The sequence below is a fragment of the Eumetopias jubatus genome, unplaced genomic scaffold, assembly GCF_037043125.1.
Source record: "Eumetopias jubatus isolate StellerSeaLion01/CBP00866 unplaced genomic scaffold, mEumJub1_p1.0 scaffold_7, whole genome shotgun sequence".
In the NCBI taxonomy this organism is placed as follows: domain Eukaryota; kingdom Metazoa; phylum Chordata; class Mammalia; order Carnivora; family Otariidae; genus Eumetopias; species Eumetopias jubatus.
The window spans coordinates 36,439,488-36,457,539 of record NW_028274813.1 but is presented as its reverse complement, the minus strand read 5'-3'; the positions used below and the strand labels follow the sequence as shown (position 1 = coordinate 36,457,539).

The following is an 18,052-nucleotide window of genomic DNA, read 5'->3' as shown; positions in this document are numbered from 1 at the left end:
TAATTTGTGTCTAAGTGCTGCACTGTACTCTGTGGTGTGCAACCGCTACATGCCCCTTCTCCATTCCAGAAGCTTTTTATAGCTCTATCAGCTATTAGCACAGCAGGTTATTAATAAATGTTTGCAGAATGAATGAATGAATGAATGAATGAATGAATCAGTCAATGTGGGAGTGAGTTCTGATGGTGCTTAGTGGGGAAAAAATCCAGGTAGAAGGGACAGCAAGAGTGCAGTAAGTGTTTGGGGAAATAAGTAGTTGATGTTTGTGTGACTCCTGTGCATGGGGGCAGTGGTGGGAAGGCTGAGGAAACAAGAGGTTCATTTATTTATTTGAGAGAGAGCCCGCTCGAGTTGGGGGGGAGGGGCAGAGGAAGAGGGAGAGAGAATCCCAAGCCGACTCTGAACTGAGTGTGGAACCCATTGCGTCTCACGACCCTGAGATGACCTGAACCAAAACCAAGAGTCAGTTGCTCAACCGCCTGAGCCACCCAGGTGCCCCTGAAGAAGTAAACTTTAGAAGAGTGTCTACTGAAGCACAGATTTTTGTTTTTTCAGATTAATGTGTGGAAAACAGAGCTGAATCATGCCTTGCCCTCACCGCTGCATCAAATCGAAGCCTGGCTCCAGGAGATAGAGGAGCTTATAGATGAAGACTTGCCAACTTCCCAGGATTACGGTGAAGCCATGGCTCTAATACAGGAGAAAATGACTTTAATCAAGGTTGGAAATTAAAAAAGAATCATGGAAAAATCTATGCTTCATTAGGGACTGTTCTTGAGGAAGACTTTGTCCTAGGGAGAAGGGAAGGAAATATAATGGGTGTTTGAGGATGGTTTAGAACAATTCCCTTGGGGATTTTTGGGAGCCAGAGATACCTTCACTTTCTTCATGGGCATTGTGCTAGTTCAAGCTGGAAACAATGAGGTAGAGTCTAGTAAGTTCTAAAGCAATTGTAAAGCCTGACAAAAAGGAGGGAGGAGACTGGTTTAAAATATGAGAGATTGGGTTCTCACTACAGTGGCATGAAGGAATTTGATATGTGACATTTATAGCATGTGAACATACAAGGGAATGGAAAATCTGAAAACAAAAAATTTTGATAATGCTTTTACCAAAGAAACTACGGTCTGCCTCTCTGTAAAATGTTGCAGTTTAAAGCACTTCTGATGAAAATACTCATCTGCAAAGTTTTAGTTAAAAAAAAAAAGTAAGGGCTTTATGATTTTTTTTGGAAAAAGATGCAGTGCATGCCCAGAGCAAATGAGATTAACAAACCCCCAGTTACAATGTTTGGCAAGAAGTCTGGTTCATGTCATGCTGAATTTCTTTTCAGAATCTGATGGATAAATTTGATTGTCATTTGAATACTCTTCTGGCATTCGAAAGTAGAGATGAAGAACATTTGCCACTGGTACCACCTAGGAAATTGGAGGAAATGAAAGGACGGTTTGTAACACGAGCACTTCTCAACTGCTCATACCATTCATGTTTGAGCACTAACACGAGGCCATGGGGACCAGAAAATTAGAGATTTTTAGATCATTTCTGACAAGTATTCTTGAAATCTTGATGAATAGTACCTTCACATTTTATATAATAGTAATAGTATATCATGCTCACTATACTTGCTCTCTTATTGGATGGTAGGATATGGTGGTGGGCAAAATTCTGGATGTGGAGTCAGAAAATGAGCTCCATATCTGAGTTTTGATAAAGTTATCATCTTTCTGAGCATGTATTCTCATTTGTAAATACAGGTTAATGGTAATCACTCTTTTCATGTCTCACAAGGATCCTGCGTGAAATGGGAGGAGGTATCTGAAAGCACTTTGTAAACTCCAAAATACTATAAATAGAGATTATTTAATTGACGGTTGTCCACATCATTTCCTCTTTTCTCATCATTCATTAAGTAGCTTACTAGAATGATAATAAGAGGGTGTTAGCCTTAATAATGAAAGCTGTTGTAATATATAAATGTTGAAATTATGGTTGCATTCAGTTACACAAAAGTTTACAAATTTAGTAAAATATTTTGGAGATTAACATTTATTGTAGGATTTTTTTCAATAGGGGAATCATTTCTTCAGAAAATGTTCTGTTTGATGTTTTCATCTCAGAAATAGTTGTTTTATATTTAGCCACAATGTTTGTTTTACTTTGTGTGTTTTTGTTTTTGTTTTTTAAAGAAGATTTGGGGCATCTGACTGGCTTAGTTGGTAGAGCATGTGACTCCTGATTTCAGGGTCATGTTCAAGCTCCACATTGGGCGTAGTATAGCTTACTTAAAAAAAAAAAACGATTTGAGGATACATCTGAGTTCCATGTGTTTAAAATAAAAAGCCAAAGACCCAATATTTTTAGAAATGCCAAATAGATTATCTCGCATTCGGGCAATAATATTAAGTTAAACTCTAAAACCTGCAATATTTTCCAGAATCAACAACATTTCGGGGAAAAAATTCATTCCACGTCTAGAATTTCATTACTATAAGTGCTCAGTTCTTGGTTTGCTAGATGAAGTGAAATTAAAGTTGGATGTTTGGAACATCAAATATGGGAACAAAGAATCTGTGGAATTGTTGCTGGAAGACTGGCATGTAAGCTGTTTTATTTTGTGTCTTAGACAAGTATTCTCCACGTCTGGGAGCTAGGTGTGCATTTTTTTCTTGGCACAATTTCCCTTCACGTTTTCAGGTTTTGAGATGGGTTTTCTTGGTAACTTTCGTTAGCTTAAAACTGCCTGGAGAACAGAATTGCAGGTAGTCAAATAACAGACAGTGGGAGGAGGAAGAAAGAAAACAGCATTATTTACCTCACCAGGGGAGAGTCAGTCAGCCAGGCTAATTAACATAATAGTTAGAAAATGCTTCAACGTTCTTTCCATTAACAATTCCAACTTTCGCTTTTTAAATATTTTTTCCACTCAGATTCATGGTTTCATTCAAAAATTGATTTTTTCTCAGAACATTTTTATCTTAGCCTTTCAAGTTGTAAGAGTGGGAAAGACAGTACATTTTTTCCTGAGGCTTTTTATGGAGAGGGGGTTTAGCTCTTGCAGTTTGTAGGAAAGAAATGTTGCAATGATTTAAATATAAACATGTTCATTTGTAAATTTAAAAGCATTCTAGAAATGTCATTTCTACAGTTAGGACTTATCATTCTTCCTTTTTCCCTCTTTTTGGAATGAGAGACCAAAAAGAAAAATTCAAGATTGTAAGTTTTGGTGCAAAAATTGAAAAACACAATGAAGAGAGGTTTATTTACAGTGAATGATTTAAACACTGTACATTCCTGAATAGAAAGCATCATTCTAAATCAGACTAGGTTTTGAATATCTTTCTTTCTTTTGCTTTCTTTGATTTTTCATTTTTCCATTTAAGTAATCATACCATTGGTGCTAAAAAGTATACAATAAATAGAGGAGTTTTTAATTAACTCTGTTATTTTTCCATAACAGAATTTGCTTGCATAGGACACATAATTTGATTAATGGTAGTTTCTCAAATGTTTTTGTGTGATGGATGGTATCTATTTATAACATATTCTAATATATCTAATAAAAATTATTCAATATTAGTAAAAATGTGCAAAATAAGAGAAACTGATATAAATTATGCAATATTAATAAATATATGAAATAGATTTTGGGTTGCCTGGGTGGCTCAGTCATTAAGCGTCTGCCTTCGGCTCAGATCATGATCCCAGGGTCCTGGGATTGAGCCTCGCATTGGGCTCCCTGTTTGGCGGGAAGCCTGCTTCTCCCTCTCCCACTCCCTGCTTGTGTTCCCTCTCTCGCTGTGTCTCTCTCTGTCAAATAAATAAATAAAATCTTTAAAAAAAATTTATGTCTCTATCTGGATATCTTGGCACATTTTTAATAGTAAAAAACTGTCAACATTTTTTTTTCCTTCCCCCCACCAGAAATTTACTGAAGAAAAAGAGTTCCTAGTTCAACTTGAAACTTCCTTTCAGAGATGTGAAGAAATCCATAAGAATTTAGGTAAAGCTGTATAGTTACTTTTTGATGGAAATAGCATTTTATCTGTTTCACTTACTTTATACCTTAATGTTTTAGGAATTGGTTTTACGTATGTGTTTTCTTTGGAAAATCCTTGCGTTCACTTTTAATATTGTCAGTACGTAACTATTTCACCACTGTCAATTAATATGCCAATATTTTTCTTATCAGTATGATTTTATTAATAATAAACTGTTTTCTGAGATTACCTTCTTGTTTTGTTAACATTATAGCTGGAGAATATCAGGATATTAGTAAAGAATATACCATGGTGGAATATAATATTTGTATGTATAGAAAAAATATATATAATGTGAAATCCACTCTACAAAAAGTTCTGACATGTTGGGCTACTTATGTGGAAAACCTTCGCTTACTCAAGGCTTGTTTTGAGGAGACAAAGAAGGAACAGATTAAAGAGGTATTTTCAGTCTAATGGTACCTCCTCAATTTTACTTTCTTTTTTTTTTTTTCATTTTGTTTGGAGATCCTCATTTTCAATCCAAAAATTAGAGGCCAGAGAACAGTAAGTGTATGAATCTTGGAAAAATTCTTCAAGGTATTGGAAAGAGTTTAGTTTCTTTCTAATATAATTGCCAAAAGGAAGTTTTCTTCTCATTATAGGTATTACACACACACACACACACACACACACACACACACACACACACACACACAGTGTAGCTTTTGAAAGATGTATTTTTAAGTTCTTTGGAAAGAAAAGAAAAGCCTTGGAGTATTTGATAGCTTATAGATACATTTAAAATAAATTGATATTTTAAAAAGTTTTATTTTTCTATTTGGATTGGATGAATACCTTTCAGCTCTAAAATTTCCCTGAGTTTCTAGAGGAAGAAAATGCAGCATACCTTAGACTTATGTGGAAAGGTATGGAAGAAATTTCAGTGTAATTCAGTATTGTTTTCATTTGCTAGTCATGTAATAATCTGTTTTATGATTATTCTCTGAGGTAGTTTTTCTTTCTTTCATTTGTTTTCCTCTCTTGCAAATGGATATAGACAGCCTCTCAGATTAAACATTTTCCAAATAGAAACTAAAGTTACTCAGCTGAAAATGGGCTGTTTATATGAAAGTAAAATTTGTGATAAGTGTAGGAATGCAAAAAGAATATTTGAGGGGTTAGTGAGTCATTCTTCTTGTCACCTGTAGTGATTCTAGAAATCCAAATCTTTGGCTTTCAACACTTCTGTGTTTAAACATCTTTTTTTTTAACTTTTTATTTAAATTCTAGTTGGTTAACATACTGTGTAATATTAATTTCAGTTGTATAATATAGTGATTTAATACTTTCATACAGCATCTAGTGCTCATCAGGACAAGCACACTCCTTAATCTCCAACGCCTATTTCACCCATTCCCCCACCCACCTCCCCTCTGGTAGCCATCAGTTAAGAGTCTGTTTCATGGTTTCTCTCTCTCTTTGTCCCTTAGGTCATTTGTATCTTAAATTCCACATATGAGTGAAATTATATGGTATTTGTCTTTCTCTGACTGACTTAATTTGTTTAGCATAATACTCTCTACCTCCATCCATTAAAGATCTTTTATGAAAATTCACATAACTGAGAAAAATAACACATTAAGCCTTGCAATTCCCAAACTCTGTGCTAAGGTGCCCTGAACTGCCAAAGAGGACTTTCAAGATAATTTAAATTTTGAGGGAGACACAGCAACATCAGTCTGCAGTCTTTTGGATACCATGCAGCAAATAACTACCAAGTGGTTTGGACCCGCCTACATAGAAAATAAGACCCGTAAGATGAATCTTCTGACCTAGGGAATCTATGAAAAAATTACTGAGACATTTAGGGCGCCGTGAACTGATAAATGCTTGAGAACTTTTGCTCCAAGTTCATTAACCACTTAGAAAGATAGAATATCAGATGCTTCCTAAAAGTTCAGGACCAGGAGTGATGACAGACAGCTGGTGCCTGCCAATTAGTGATTAGGAATGAAGAGCTAGTCCAACAAGGAAGGCTCAGGGTCTCTGCAAGAACCTCACACTCACTTTTGCTTAGAATCAACCTTAGTAAAGATCTATTATGGATAATGGAAAGACAAGTGTTATGTCATTAAAATATGTTGCTTCTATGTTGTGTAGGTTCCCTTTGAGACACTATCCCAGTGGAATGTAGAACATACTACTTTAAATGAAGTGGGGAATTTCTTAATTCAAGTCAGTAATGATGAAGTTGGATCATCTATTTCTAAAGAACTGAGAAGGCTGAATAAAAGATGGAGAAAACTTATTACAAAAACTCAGCTTGTAAGTTTTTTTGTTTTATTTTTGGTTTTTGGTAACAGCTTCATCGAGATATAACTCCCATGCCATACAGTCCACTCATTTAAAGGGTGTAACTCAGCGAGGTTTAGTATATTCAGAGTTGTGCAGCCATCATGGTCATGAATTTTAGAACATTTTTGTCACCTAAAGAAACTCTGTACCCATTAGCAGTCACTCCCCACTTTCTCCCAGCCTCCCCAGTAGCCACTAATCTACTTTATGTCTCTGTAGATTTGCCTATTCTGGATATTTCATACAGATGGGATCATATAATATCTGGCCTTGTGTTTCTTGACTTTTTTTTAACTTAGCATAATGTTTTCAAGGTTTGTCTGTGTTGTAGCATGTATTAGTACTCCATTTCTTTTTATGGCAAATAATAGTCTATTGTGTGGATACCCAACATTTTATTTATTCATTGATCAGTTGATGGACATTGGCTTCTTCCCACCTTTTTGACTATTATGAATAATGTTGCTGTGAACATTTATGTACAAGTTTTTGTGTGGACATGTAATGTATAGCTTTCTAGTTGAAATTCATTTACTATTATAGAACAAAATTAAGCGTTTCTGCCTACCAATTTCAAGTTCCTTGAGAACATACGCTGAGCTTTATATAGCTTTATAGTTAGCGTACATAGTGCCTTATAAAAGCAGACCTTTAATAAACAATTTTTGAACTTAAATGATTAAATTAGTCTGTTTCTTATTCTTAATAATTTGAGACTGAGGTTTTTTTTTGGGAAAGCTTATACTTTATAACATTGTTATTAAGTGATAAATCCCAGAATATATCGAATATATTATGTCCAATTATTGTTGGTAATGATATATCTTCACATAAATAATATGGGCTTTAAATTTCATGACATTTTTTTATAGGAGATGAACCTGCCACTTATAAAAAAACAGGATCAACCCAATTTTGACAATTATGAAAATACTCAACTATCTAAAGAAGAAAAACCAACTGTTGATTTTTCGACAGATATGTCAATAGAACTTCCTGAAAATCAGAATCAGAATATAAAGGTAAAATAGTCATATTTTATGTATTTCATTTGTATATAGAAATAACTTGGCTATTTAAAAAAATTTTTTTTAAGTAGGCTCCACGCCTAGTAGGAGCCCCACTCAGGGCTTGTCCTCATGACCCTGAGATCAAGACCTGTGCTGAAATCAAGAGTTGGATGCTTAACTGACTGAGCCACCCAGGTGCCTCAACTTGGGTATTTTTCTTTTGATAAAACCATATTGTTGAAACAATGGTAAATGTGATTATTGGGTAACATTTAAAGTATGGTCATTTTCCACTAGAATGTCAAGTGGATCCCTTCATGAAGGAGCTTTCAGTGTTCAAGTCTGTGTCTCTCACTCGCTGAGGACTTCCACAGACATGCAGAAGCAGCCGTGACTTCTGAGCTGTGGAAATGGAGTTGATATTTTCTTCAGATGACTTTTGATTGTGTTCAGAGATTGTCCAGCTTTGGTCTAGCCCCTGGCCTGTGTCTTGCTTCCTTTCTGTACAATGGGGGACAATATAATTTTTATTTCTTGTTTTGTTGGATAATTTGGAGAATGACTTTAGATTATAGATAAGACTATGGAAAAGGAACAAAAAAAAATCATACACATGTAAGATATAATACCTGTGATTTGGGAAATATGCCTCCTTCTGGATAATAATGGATCCAACGTCACTTAAAGTAACTTTTCACTGGCTTTGGCCAGTGGCTGTGATGGAGTGCCAATGTTTCCCACCATAAGGAGACCTGATCAGAGAAAATCTTGAAAGATCTGAAATTGTACAATATGCTTTTAGAATATAAGAATGCAGAATACTATATTCCTCTAATACATTTAAGATACGGTCTGATTAACAACAACTTTAAGAATGTATCTATCGTATGAACCATGAGAGATGATGGACTCTGAAAAACAAACTGAGGATTCTAGAGGGGAGAGGGGTGGGGGGATGGGTTAGCCTGGTAATGGGTATTAAAGAGGGCACGTTCTGCGTGGAGCACTGGGTGTTATGCACAAACAATGAATCATGGAACACTACATCAAAAACTAATGACGTAATGTATGGTGATTAACATAACAATAAAAAAGTACAATAAAAAAAGAATATCTATCATGTAAGGTGTAAAGCTGTAGCATAACAACCTATAGGATACTGAGAGATGATTAATGGGAAAAGGCTTAATTGTGTTGAAACTGGATTCTGAGTCTCTTCTTGGTGATGTTTCACAACTGCTATTGCTCAGAGTTGTATTTAGTTAAATTGTATATGAGTCTTAGAAAGGTCTATAGAGTCATTACCCTAATTTTCTAAACTTTAATCTTTTTATCTGCAAAGTGGAAATGATAGTAACTAAATGATAGGAATGATATTCTCATTAAGAAAATATATGTGGGGTGGGGGGATGGGTTAGCCTGGTGATGGGTATTAAAAAGGGCACATTCTGAGTGGAGCACTGGGTGTTATGCACAAACAATGAATCATGGAACACATCAAAAACTAATGATGTATGGTGATTAACATAACAATAAAAATTATTAAAAAAAAAATATATGTGAACATGGAGCACCTGGGTGGCTCAGCCGGCTAAGCATCTGCCTTCAGCTCAGGTCATGATCCCAGGGTCCTGGGATTGAGGCCTGTGTCGGGCTCCCTGCTCAGTGGGGAGTCTGCTTCTCCCTCTGCCCCCTCTATGCTTGTGCTCTCTCTCTCTCGCTCTTGCTCTCTCTCTCTCAAATAAATAAATAAAATCTTAAAAAAAAATATGTGAACAATTTTTTTACTTTTTAAAGTGATAAATATGATCATAAAGTGCTATTATCATCGTCCAAAAACTAGGTTTTAAGTTACTAAAATATATTGAATTAGCCATCTTCAGGAAAAAAAGAGATAACTTTTTTTTAACTGAAAATTATTTTATAATGTAAATGTTGCCATCTTCTTAGCGATAATTTTGAATGTTGTAGGCCGAGGAAGAACATGAAAAAGAAAATGAATTCATAGGGCAACTTAAAGTGGCTGAAGATGTTGAAAAACTCATTGGACAGGTGGAAATCTGGGAGGCAGAAACTGAATCTCTTTTGGAGTTTCTGAGACATCAAGAGGGTGTAGATGCCTCAGTGGAAGAACGTTTGCAGGTATGAGTGTAAAAGTATTATAGATTGCATGGTTGTGGACTTATGTATTAAGATAAATACAAGGTTTTAAAGTAAATAGTAATGAGGTGCGCCTGGGTGACTCAGTTGGTTGAGTGTCTGACTCTTGATTTCGGCTCCCGTCGTGATCTCTATCTCGTGGGATGGAGTCCTTCATTGGGCCCTGCGCTCAGTGGAGAATCTCCTTGAGATTCTTTCTCCCTCTCCCTCTGCCCCCCCACCCACACTCACTCTCTCTATTTCTAAATAAATAAATAAAATCTTAAAAAATGTAAATAGTAAAAGGACCATTGTTTGAATTTTCTTCGTTCAGACTTTTAAAAATTGTATGGATTGTCATCCCTGGGTCATTTGCTGAGATTTTGCTTGAAGACAGAGGATAGATTAGGAGACCACTAAGAATACCTATGACTCTCAATTCTTGAACTGATTTTCCTAGCTACAGAATGGAAATTAAAATATTCTCTTGTTTCCAAGGGCAATGAGGAGATGAGTAAGGATACGTCAGTTAGGTCAGTGCAGTGTGAGTATAAAAGATTATACGATCTATGCTTTGAAAGCTCACCCACCGATTAAGCCACTTTCCCTTCCTTGATGCAGGGAGGGTGACGGATGTTGTTAAAACCTTTCTGTCTTTATTCTCTGGCAGTTCGACTCATTGAAAAGCAATGAGGCCAGAGTGTGTTTTAATTCATTCAGTTCTCCTGGGAAAGAAGTTACAATTGAGGTTTTTACTGAGTTCCAGCTCAGCTATAAAACTTATGGAGCATGTCATAAATTACAACAAGGTGGAAAGTTCCTGGAATAAAGGAATATTTATGTAATTCTTTTAAATCCACATTTCTGAAAGGTGTATATATAGCATTTTGTGTTTTCATGGTTTATAAGAATGGTATTTTTTATTGCTTTGAAAGTATTATATAAACATACCTGTGCCATCTGTCAGTGCTTTTATTTATTCTTATTTTTATTTTATTTTTATATTTATTTATTTGTTATATCTGGAATTTATTTTAGTGAAAGAAATAAGTGAGGAATGAGAAATTCAATATTCTAAAGCCTCTTTTAAAAAATGAAAATCCAAAATACTAGAATATACTTACGTTAACAAGGAATTAAGTAGATCTTTATTAGAGCAAGATATATGGTGAAGTAAGAAATGTAAATTACTGAGCAGTACAGGTGATGTGATTTTTTAAAATGGTTTTTAAACATTTGCTTTTTTAAAATTTAAATTCTAGTTAGTTGACATACAGTTCAATATTGATTTCAGAAGTAGAGTTCAGTGGTTCATCATTTACATACAATACCCAGTGCTCATCATAACAAGTGCACTCCTTAATACCCATCACCTACCTAGCCCATCCCCCACCCACCTCCCTCCATCAACCCTCAGTTTGTTCTCTATAGTTAAGTCTCTTATAATTTGTTTCCCCCTCTCTTTTTGCCCCCTCCCAAATGTTCATCCATTTTGTTTCTTAAATTCCACATATGAATGAAATCATGTGGTACTTATCTTTCCCTGATTGACTTATTTTGCTTAGCCTAATATACTGTAGCTCCATCCACGTTGTTGCAAATGGCAAGATTTCATTCTTTGATGGCTGAGAAGATGGGGTGTATATACCCCATCTTCTTTATCCATTCATCAGTCGGTGGGCATTTGGATTCTTTCCACACTTTGGCTATTGTGGACATTGCTGCTATAAACATTGGGGTGCATATATCCCTTCGAATGTATATTTTTTGTATCCTTTGGGTAAATACCTAGTAGTATAATTGGTGGATCATAGGGTAGTTCTATTTTTGGCTTTTTGAGGAACTTCCAGACTGTTTTCCAGAGTGGCTGCCCCAGTTTGCATTCCCACGGACAGTGTAGGAGGGTTCCCCTTTCTCCTCATCCTCACTGACACCTGTTGTCTCTTGCGTTAATTTTAGCCATTCTGACAGTTGTGAGGTGGTGTTTCATCATAGTTTTTATTTGTATTTCCCTGATGATGAGTGACGTTGAGCATAAAATGGTTGCTTTTTTTAGACTTTATGCTTTTATATCCATAGAAAAATGTGTTAGGATATACAGATAACTAATTCTGTGTTGATCCTGAATTATGCCCCACTCTTTTTTTTTTTTTTAAGATTTTATTTATTTATTTGAGAGAGAGAGAATGAGAGGTAGAGAGCACGAGAGGGAAGAGGGTCAGAGGGAGAAGCAGACTCCTTGCTGAGCAGGGAGTCCGATGTGGGACTCGATCCCGGGACTCCAGAATCATGACCTGAGCCGAAGGCAGTCGCTTAACCAACTGAGCCACCCAGGCGCCCGAATTATGCCCCACTCTTAGCACATTTCCTGTTGCCTAGTAGATGCAAACCAAGTATTTTTAAAATGAATGTGTGAACGATTGACTTAAATGACAACTAAGGGAGGAATGGGGAAGAACTTTTTCTTTACATTCGATACCTTCCCATTCCTGAGTTTTTTTATGTGAGATTTTGTTACTTTTATAATTAAAAAGAAAAAAATTGAAATTATAAATGAATGTGCTCAGTGTAGAACGTTTAAATAATGCACAAAAGTATAAAGAAGAAAACAAAAATCATCATGATTCCATTGCTCTAAGATAAATAAAATCAGCATTTACTTAGTTGATATTAAACAATGTAATTTCTATATTATCATACTCATACCACCCTTGAATTGTAATTTTTTTTGCTGATTTGATAACTAAGAAGCAGTACCTTGTTATTATTTTAATTTGTACTTATTTAATTACATGTAAGGTTGAGCTATCTTTTATGTATTAACCATTTGTTTCTGTGAATTATCTGTTCATGTGTTTTCTGAATTTTGGGGGAATCTTAGTACTTCTGTTATTGAATGTTTAAGTCTTTGAGACACGTTTTCATTTGTGTGGCAAATAATTTCACCAAGTCGTTGACTTTTAAGTTGTTTATTTTATTTTACATAGAATTTTTAAAAAAATTTTTTTAAGGATTTTATTTATTTATTTATGTATGTCTGTATGTATGTATGTATTTATTTTTTGAGAAACACCAGAAATATTTCACAGACGCACCAGAAGCTCACATTGTCAACAGGATTAAGCTGCTACTGTTTTCCCGCCATGACATCAGGCGGCGGGGGCGGCGGGGGCGGCGGGGGCGGCGCCCCCACCCCGCAATGTGTGCGCACGCGCAGAGGAGATTGTATTTATTTATTTGACAGAGAGCGAGCGAGAGCAGGAACACAAGCAGGGGGAGTGGGAGAGGGAGAAGCAGGCTTCCCGCTGAGCAGGGAGCCCGATGCGGGGCTCGATCCCAGGAGGCTGGGATCATGACCAGAGCTGAAGGCAGACGCTTAACGGCTGAGCCACCCAGGCGCCCCTATTTTACACAGAGAATTTTTATGTTTATGTTCTTACTCTTACCCCTAAAAAGGTCACTTCACACCCAGAGAGAGTGTATCAGTTTTCATGGATAATTTCTTCTGTTTTGTAGTTTCGTTTTATATGTAACTTTCTGATCCATCTGAAATTTATTTTTAGTATGTTGTAGAAAGCATGGTTTTAAAAAGTTTTATTTTCCAATAGTCAGTTTCTCCAGTAACATTTATTGAATTTCCTTCCAACTGATTTGACTTAGAATAGCTTCATTTTAAGGTTTATTACTATTCTCTCAACTTATTTTCTGTCTATTGGCATTGTATTACTACTAGGCTTTAGTTTATTAACATGCCTACCGTATAAAGAATAATCTATGAAAGACTTTGTTTCTCAGAATCTGTACTTATATAAAGTTTCAAAATGAAGTTTTAAAATAACATTTTTAGAGTACAGATTTACCTCATTTTGGATGAATAGTTAACTTTTTATGATGTCGTGATGAGATTAAGGCTAATGTTTAACATAGAATATTTATTGTGGTTTCACTTTGTTTTAATAGCATCTTATTGCCAAAGGCTCTATGTATGAAGAGCTTGTGTCCAGAACTGAAGATACCTTACAAATGGATATACAAAATATTTCAAGCCAGGAGTCCCTTCAACATGTTCTCACAGTTGGGCTTCAGACAAAGAATCAAGAAACAAAAGAGAAAGTTCAGGTCTCTTGTTTACTATTTCCTATTTAGTTAATGTAGTCTTTAAAAGTGAGTGGTCAGTGGCAGGATGGGGAAGAGAGGGAGGGGTTGCCCTGGAGGTTGGGAATGTTTTCTAAAATATTACTTTTGCATTTTTTACATATATGTATTTTAAATAATTTAGAACATATTAGAAAATATCAATATGGTAAATAGGATATTCTTCTATCTAGTGGGAAAATTAGAGTTACTACTCAAAGAATGTATTTATTAATTTATAACCTACTAAACAGCTGGGCCAGGTGTTGAGAATTTCTTGTTTTTGCAGATCAATATGATAAAATTAGTTGCAGTGTTGAAAAACTCAGCTGATGCTTCACCAAACCTGGATGTCAGGCTGAAGGTGGAAGAATCACAGAAGGAACTTGACTCATACATGACAAGGGCTGAGCAATTACTTGGACAAAGAGAGAGCCGGAGTGAACTAATTTCAAAATACAAGGTGGGACTCTTTCAACCATCAAATGTAGGCTATTTATTATTGGCTACCTATCTCATTTGAAATCAAGATATTTTCATCACTGTAATTACACACAAAGTTATTGTAACTTGGAAAAATTCCCCAGTTTCATATATTGTTCCCAGAAACGATTAAAAATAAGCATTAACATGAAGAATTTTTTCAATTTAAATTTTATCATAGACCTGCTGAGTGGACTCAGTGGTAGAGTGTCAGGAGCACAGCTGATTCTACGATATGGAGCATGAATTTCTCTTGCTTTTTAAATCAGTGAAAAGGGCATAATAATTCCAGCTACCAAATTTGTTGTGAGACTTTAACTGAAAATAAGGCAAATAAAGGCACTTGGAATAGGTAAACTTCTCGGAATGTAAAATAACACTTTTATTATTAAAATGCTCTGATAAAAGTTCTATGTGGACCTAATGCTTACTGTGGTTAAAGATCCAGTGGTGGTGTTCTGTATGGAGAGAGTTTCAGGTTGCTTTTTCCTGGCTTGATAGGCGTCTAAAGATGTGTGCAAACCAGAGAGTCATTATTAATTAACACGTGGGAGGTGCTTGGGGGGGTATGAAGTAAAAGTAAGCCAAGGTCTCTACCACTGGACACATTGGAGAGGTTGGGTGATATGTGTCCTTTTGTTCATTCGTTTATTCAACATTTCACACACTTGCTGAACATTTAAAATGCGTTAGGCATCTTTTTTAGGAGAAGGAGCCTCTTTACTCTCATTGTGGCCTCCCTTACTTTTCTGGGCCTCAGTCCTCATTTGGCTTTCTGGTTTGTGAACCAGACCGGGCCCTGTTATCAGCCATCTCAACACTGCTTTTCCCATGACCTCAGAACCCTCCCTGCCTGGTCTGTACTGTTTGCGTGTTGCTGGTCACCACCTTTAACCAGTTCCCTCTGTGGTTTTTTTTTTTGCCGCTTTTATTCCCAGGATGCTGAGAGTGCTAAACTGACCTTAAAGAGTCAATGGTTCTCAATGGTTCTCATAAATAATCACTAGGTTGGATGTCAGGATGCTGATATGGTGTGCTCAGGAGAGACAGAAGGCAGAGGAAACATGGAGGCTCCAGGCCCCTTCTCTACCAGAGAGGGAAGTTAGAGGTGTCAGTCTGACACCATTTTCCTCTTCCTGACCGTCTGACTTTTGGAATCTGAGGCAGGGATCCCCCCCCGCCCCCTTTTATCTCTGGCATTTAGTAAAGTAGATCTGTTTTCACAACAGAAGCAAGATCCCTGCCCTGTAGGTCCTGCCCTGAGACCCCTTGCCAGCATATAGGGTTAGTGTCTCCCTAGATCGTAAATCTAGCAGTGCTCACAGAGGCCGTGGAGGAGGGCCCTGGGGCTCAGCACCGTACCTTTTCTGCAGTAGGCCCATGACAAATGTCATGAGGGCATGAACAAATTCCCACCCAGTTTAATTGCCTTATTCCCTAGAATTACTTTTGTCCTCTGTCTCCTATAGGTTTTCTGCCTCTTTCACAAGCCCCAAATTCTTCTTTGTTCTGTCATTTGCTAATTAACTAGACTAGGTTTCTGCCAGTGTTTGCCAGGTAAATACTCCATACGAGCAGGTGGGCGTGAGAGAAGGAGCAGACACGTCTCTGCCCAATTGCTGCTCCCTCTATGGGGCAGGACTGGGTTGGCCCTGGGCAAAACTTGGAAGTTGACAATGTTGAGTTGTTGCCGCATAAAAATGCTTATGCACAAGATGAAATATTTGCCTGTTAACCCTACTATAAATTGTGTCTTATTGCAACACGAATACATGCTAGCATATTCTTCATATGGTATTGTTAATGAAGTATGGTCCTCTGCTCGCTAGTACTTAAGAACGTTAGAGGAAACAGTACCAGTGGCTCCTTACCCTGCACGATAATCCTTTTAATTATTTATCAGAGGGGTAACAAAAATCATTTTGAATATCTTAAGGAGGTCCTTATGTGGTTCTCAAATGTCTGACTACATTTGAATAATAAATATCTTGCAATTCTTTTCAAAATAATTCAAGAGATGCAAAAGAGATGTCAACCTTACTTTACAAAAAGTCTCCCGTAAATCTTCATAGTCTTCAAAAAGCCTCTTCCTAATTGTGCCTGTTAAAGACCTACCGAAATTGGCAGTAGAATGAGGCTTTCATGTTCTCACTTGCATTCTCTTTTTTAGGAAGCACTAATAATTCTTAATTCTAAAAGTCTGGTCAAGTATCTGAAAGCTGTTGAAGAACTGAAAAATAATGTAACTGAGGATGTAAAGCTGTCTTTGGAAGAAAAGAGTAACAGTGTCTGTGCCAAGTGGGAGGTAAGAACATGCACACGTGTCTGGGGTTCTGCTTACAGAGCTGACCCCGGGCCTGTCTGTGGTCAGTCACTGTTGGCAGTCCCCCTGTGTGCTTCGTATCTCAGCGAGGCTGATCCTGCCATTCCCAGGGCCCAGCTGGCTTCTGTGTTCAACCAAGGACAACACGGTTTAGAGATTAGAGGGTGATTGGAGGGAGAGAAGGGAGAGTCCACGTCCCTCTCTTGGGCAGTGTCTCTGGCGGCTGTGTCTCCCCCTGGCTGCAGGTTCCAGGGTTCCACCTTCTGATGTCCCTTCTGTCTGGGCTCCTCTGAAGCCTCCAGCCCAGGGGTAGTAGCAGCCTTACGGCCGGGCTCATCTCCAGATCGCCTTCCGGTCCCCTCTCTGGCTTCTCTGCTCTTTCATCTCTTGCCTGATCAGTTCCCTGCATTTAATTCGCTCTGAGTTAAATACGTAGTGTTTCCTGGGACCCTAGTTGGATCCTGACTGAGATAACACATCAATCCATACACACACATACCGAGTTTCCTAGCAAAATAGGCGTGGGCATTGGTGGCAGAAAGACCTAGATTCAGCAGCTATGACCCTGGGTAAGTTGTTTAACTTCTAGGAATTTCACTGATAAAATGGGGATAACCCCAACTACTTGGCAGGATTATTGCAGGGATTTATCTGACACAGAGATTGTGTTCGAGGAAGAGTGATTAGTATTCAGTGTGTGTGTCTGGAGAGAGAGAAAAAATAAGGTAATATAATTGAATGTCTGCTGTTGAAGGGGCTCTTGAAACACATTTTAAAATAAACTTTTAAAATTTTAGGACAATTTTAGATTCACAGAATTGTTACAAGGATAGTGCAGAGAGTTCCTTCCAGTATAGGCCATGCCCAGTTTCTCCTTCTCTTATCACCGTACGTTACTGTGCTACCTTCGTCACAGTTAACGCACTCATATTGATTCATTATGTACTTCAGTTTATACTTTATTCCTATTTCCACAATGTTTCCCTTCTGTCCTTTTTTTTTCCTCCTTCAGAATCCCATCCTGGAGACAGGGTACAGTTCCGTGCTGTTTCTCCATAGGCTCAGCTGTGCCTTTTGTAGATGTGTTGTCTCAGTGTGCAGCTGGCTTTCTGTTTTCTTAATGGTGTCTTTCACAGCTAACACACGTTTTTAGTTGTTAGAAAGAAAAAGAAAATACGTTTCTGGGTCTGGTATGTTTTAAAACGTCCTCCCCAAAGACACAAGGACGAACCAGAATGCCATTTAAACCCCCTTCCTATCCTTTGTTACTACAAATATTTTTATTGTGTTTTTGATGAAAATCTTTTCAATATGCCTCTGTGGGTTTCTTTTCTTTCTTTCTTTTTTTTTGTAGTCTCTTCATCGTGAGATGTCTTTGTATATTCAACAACTGAAAATAGACATTGAAAAAGAGAAACTCAGTGACAATATTTCAAAACTCGAAAAACAAATAAATAAAGAAAAGAAACTAATTCGCAGAGGGAGGACCAAGGGTCTCATCAAGGAACATGAGGTAAACCACCTGTTTCCATTTAAGTGCTGTCATTATTTTGGAGTTTATCCTACATTGTTGAAGGATGTTGTTGTGTGTGTCCTTAGCCTCGGATTAAACCTGTTCTGAAAAT

General features: G+C 37.0%; 1 protein-coding gene across 1 annotated transcript in view; it reads left to right on the top strand.

The window, feature by feature from the left end:
• Positions 1–18,052, top strand: part of SYNE2 (spectrin repeat containing nuclear envelope protein 2) — a 261,213-nt gene that overhangs the window by 47,648 nt on the left and 195,513 nt on the right. The window contains exons 11-22 of the mRNA XM_028101704.2: positions 556–720; positions 1,334–1,446; positions 2,438–2,600; positions 3,925–4,003; positions 4,255–4,442; positions 6,144–6,308; positions 7,211–7,360; positions 9,320–9,490; positions 13,448–13,606; positions 13,911–14,084; positions 16,275–16,409; positions 17,782–17,940. Of these exons, the coding sequence (XP_027957505.2) occupies positions 556–720; positions 1,334–1,446; positions 2,438–2,600; positions 3,925–4,003; positions 4,255–4,442; positions 6,144–6,308; positions 7,211–7,360; positions 9,320–9,490; positions 13,448–13,606; positions 13,911–14,084; positions 16,275–16,409; positions 17,782–17,940 (1,821 nt within the window). The remainder of the gene's footprint in view (positions 1–555; positions 721–1,333; positions 1,447–2,437; positions 2,601–3,924; positions 4,004–4,254; positions 4,443–6,143; positions 6,309–7,210; positions 7,361–9,319; positions 9,491–13,447; positions 13,607–13,910; positions 14,085–16,274; positions 16,410–17,781; positions 17,941–18,052) is intronic.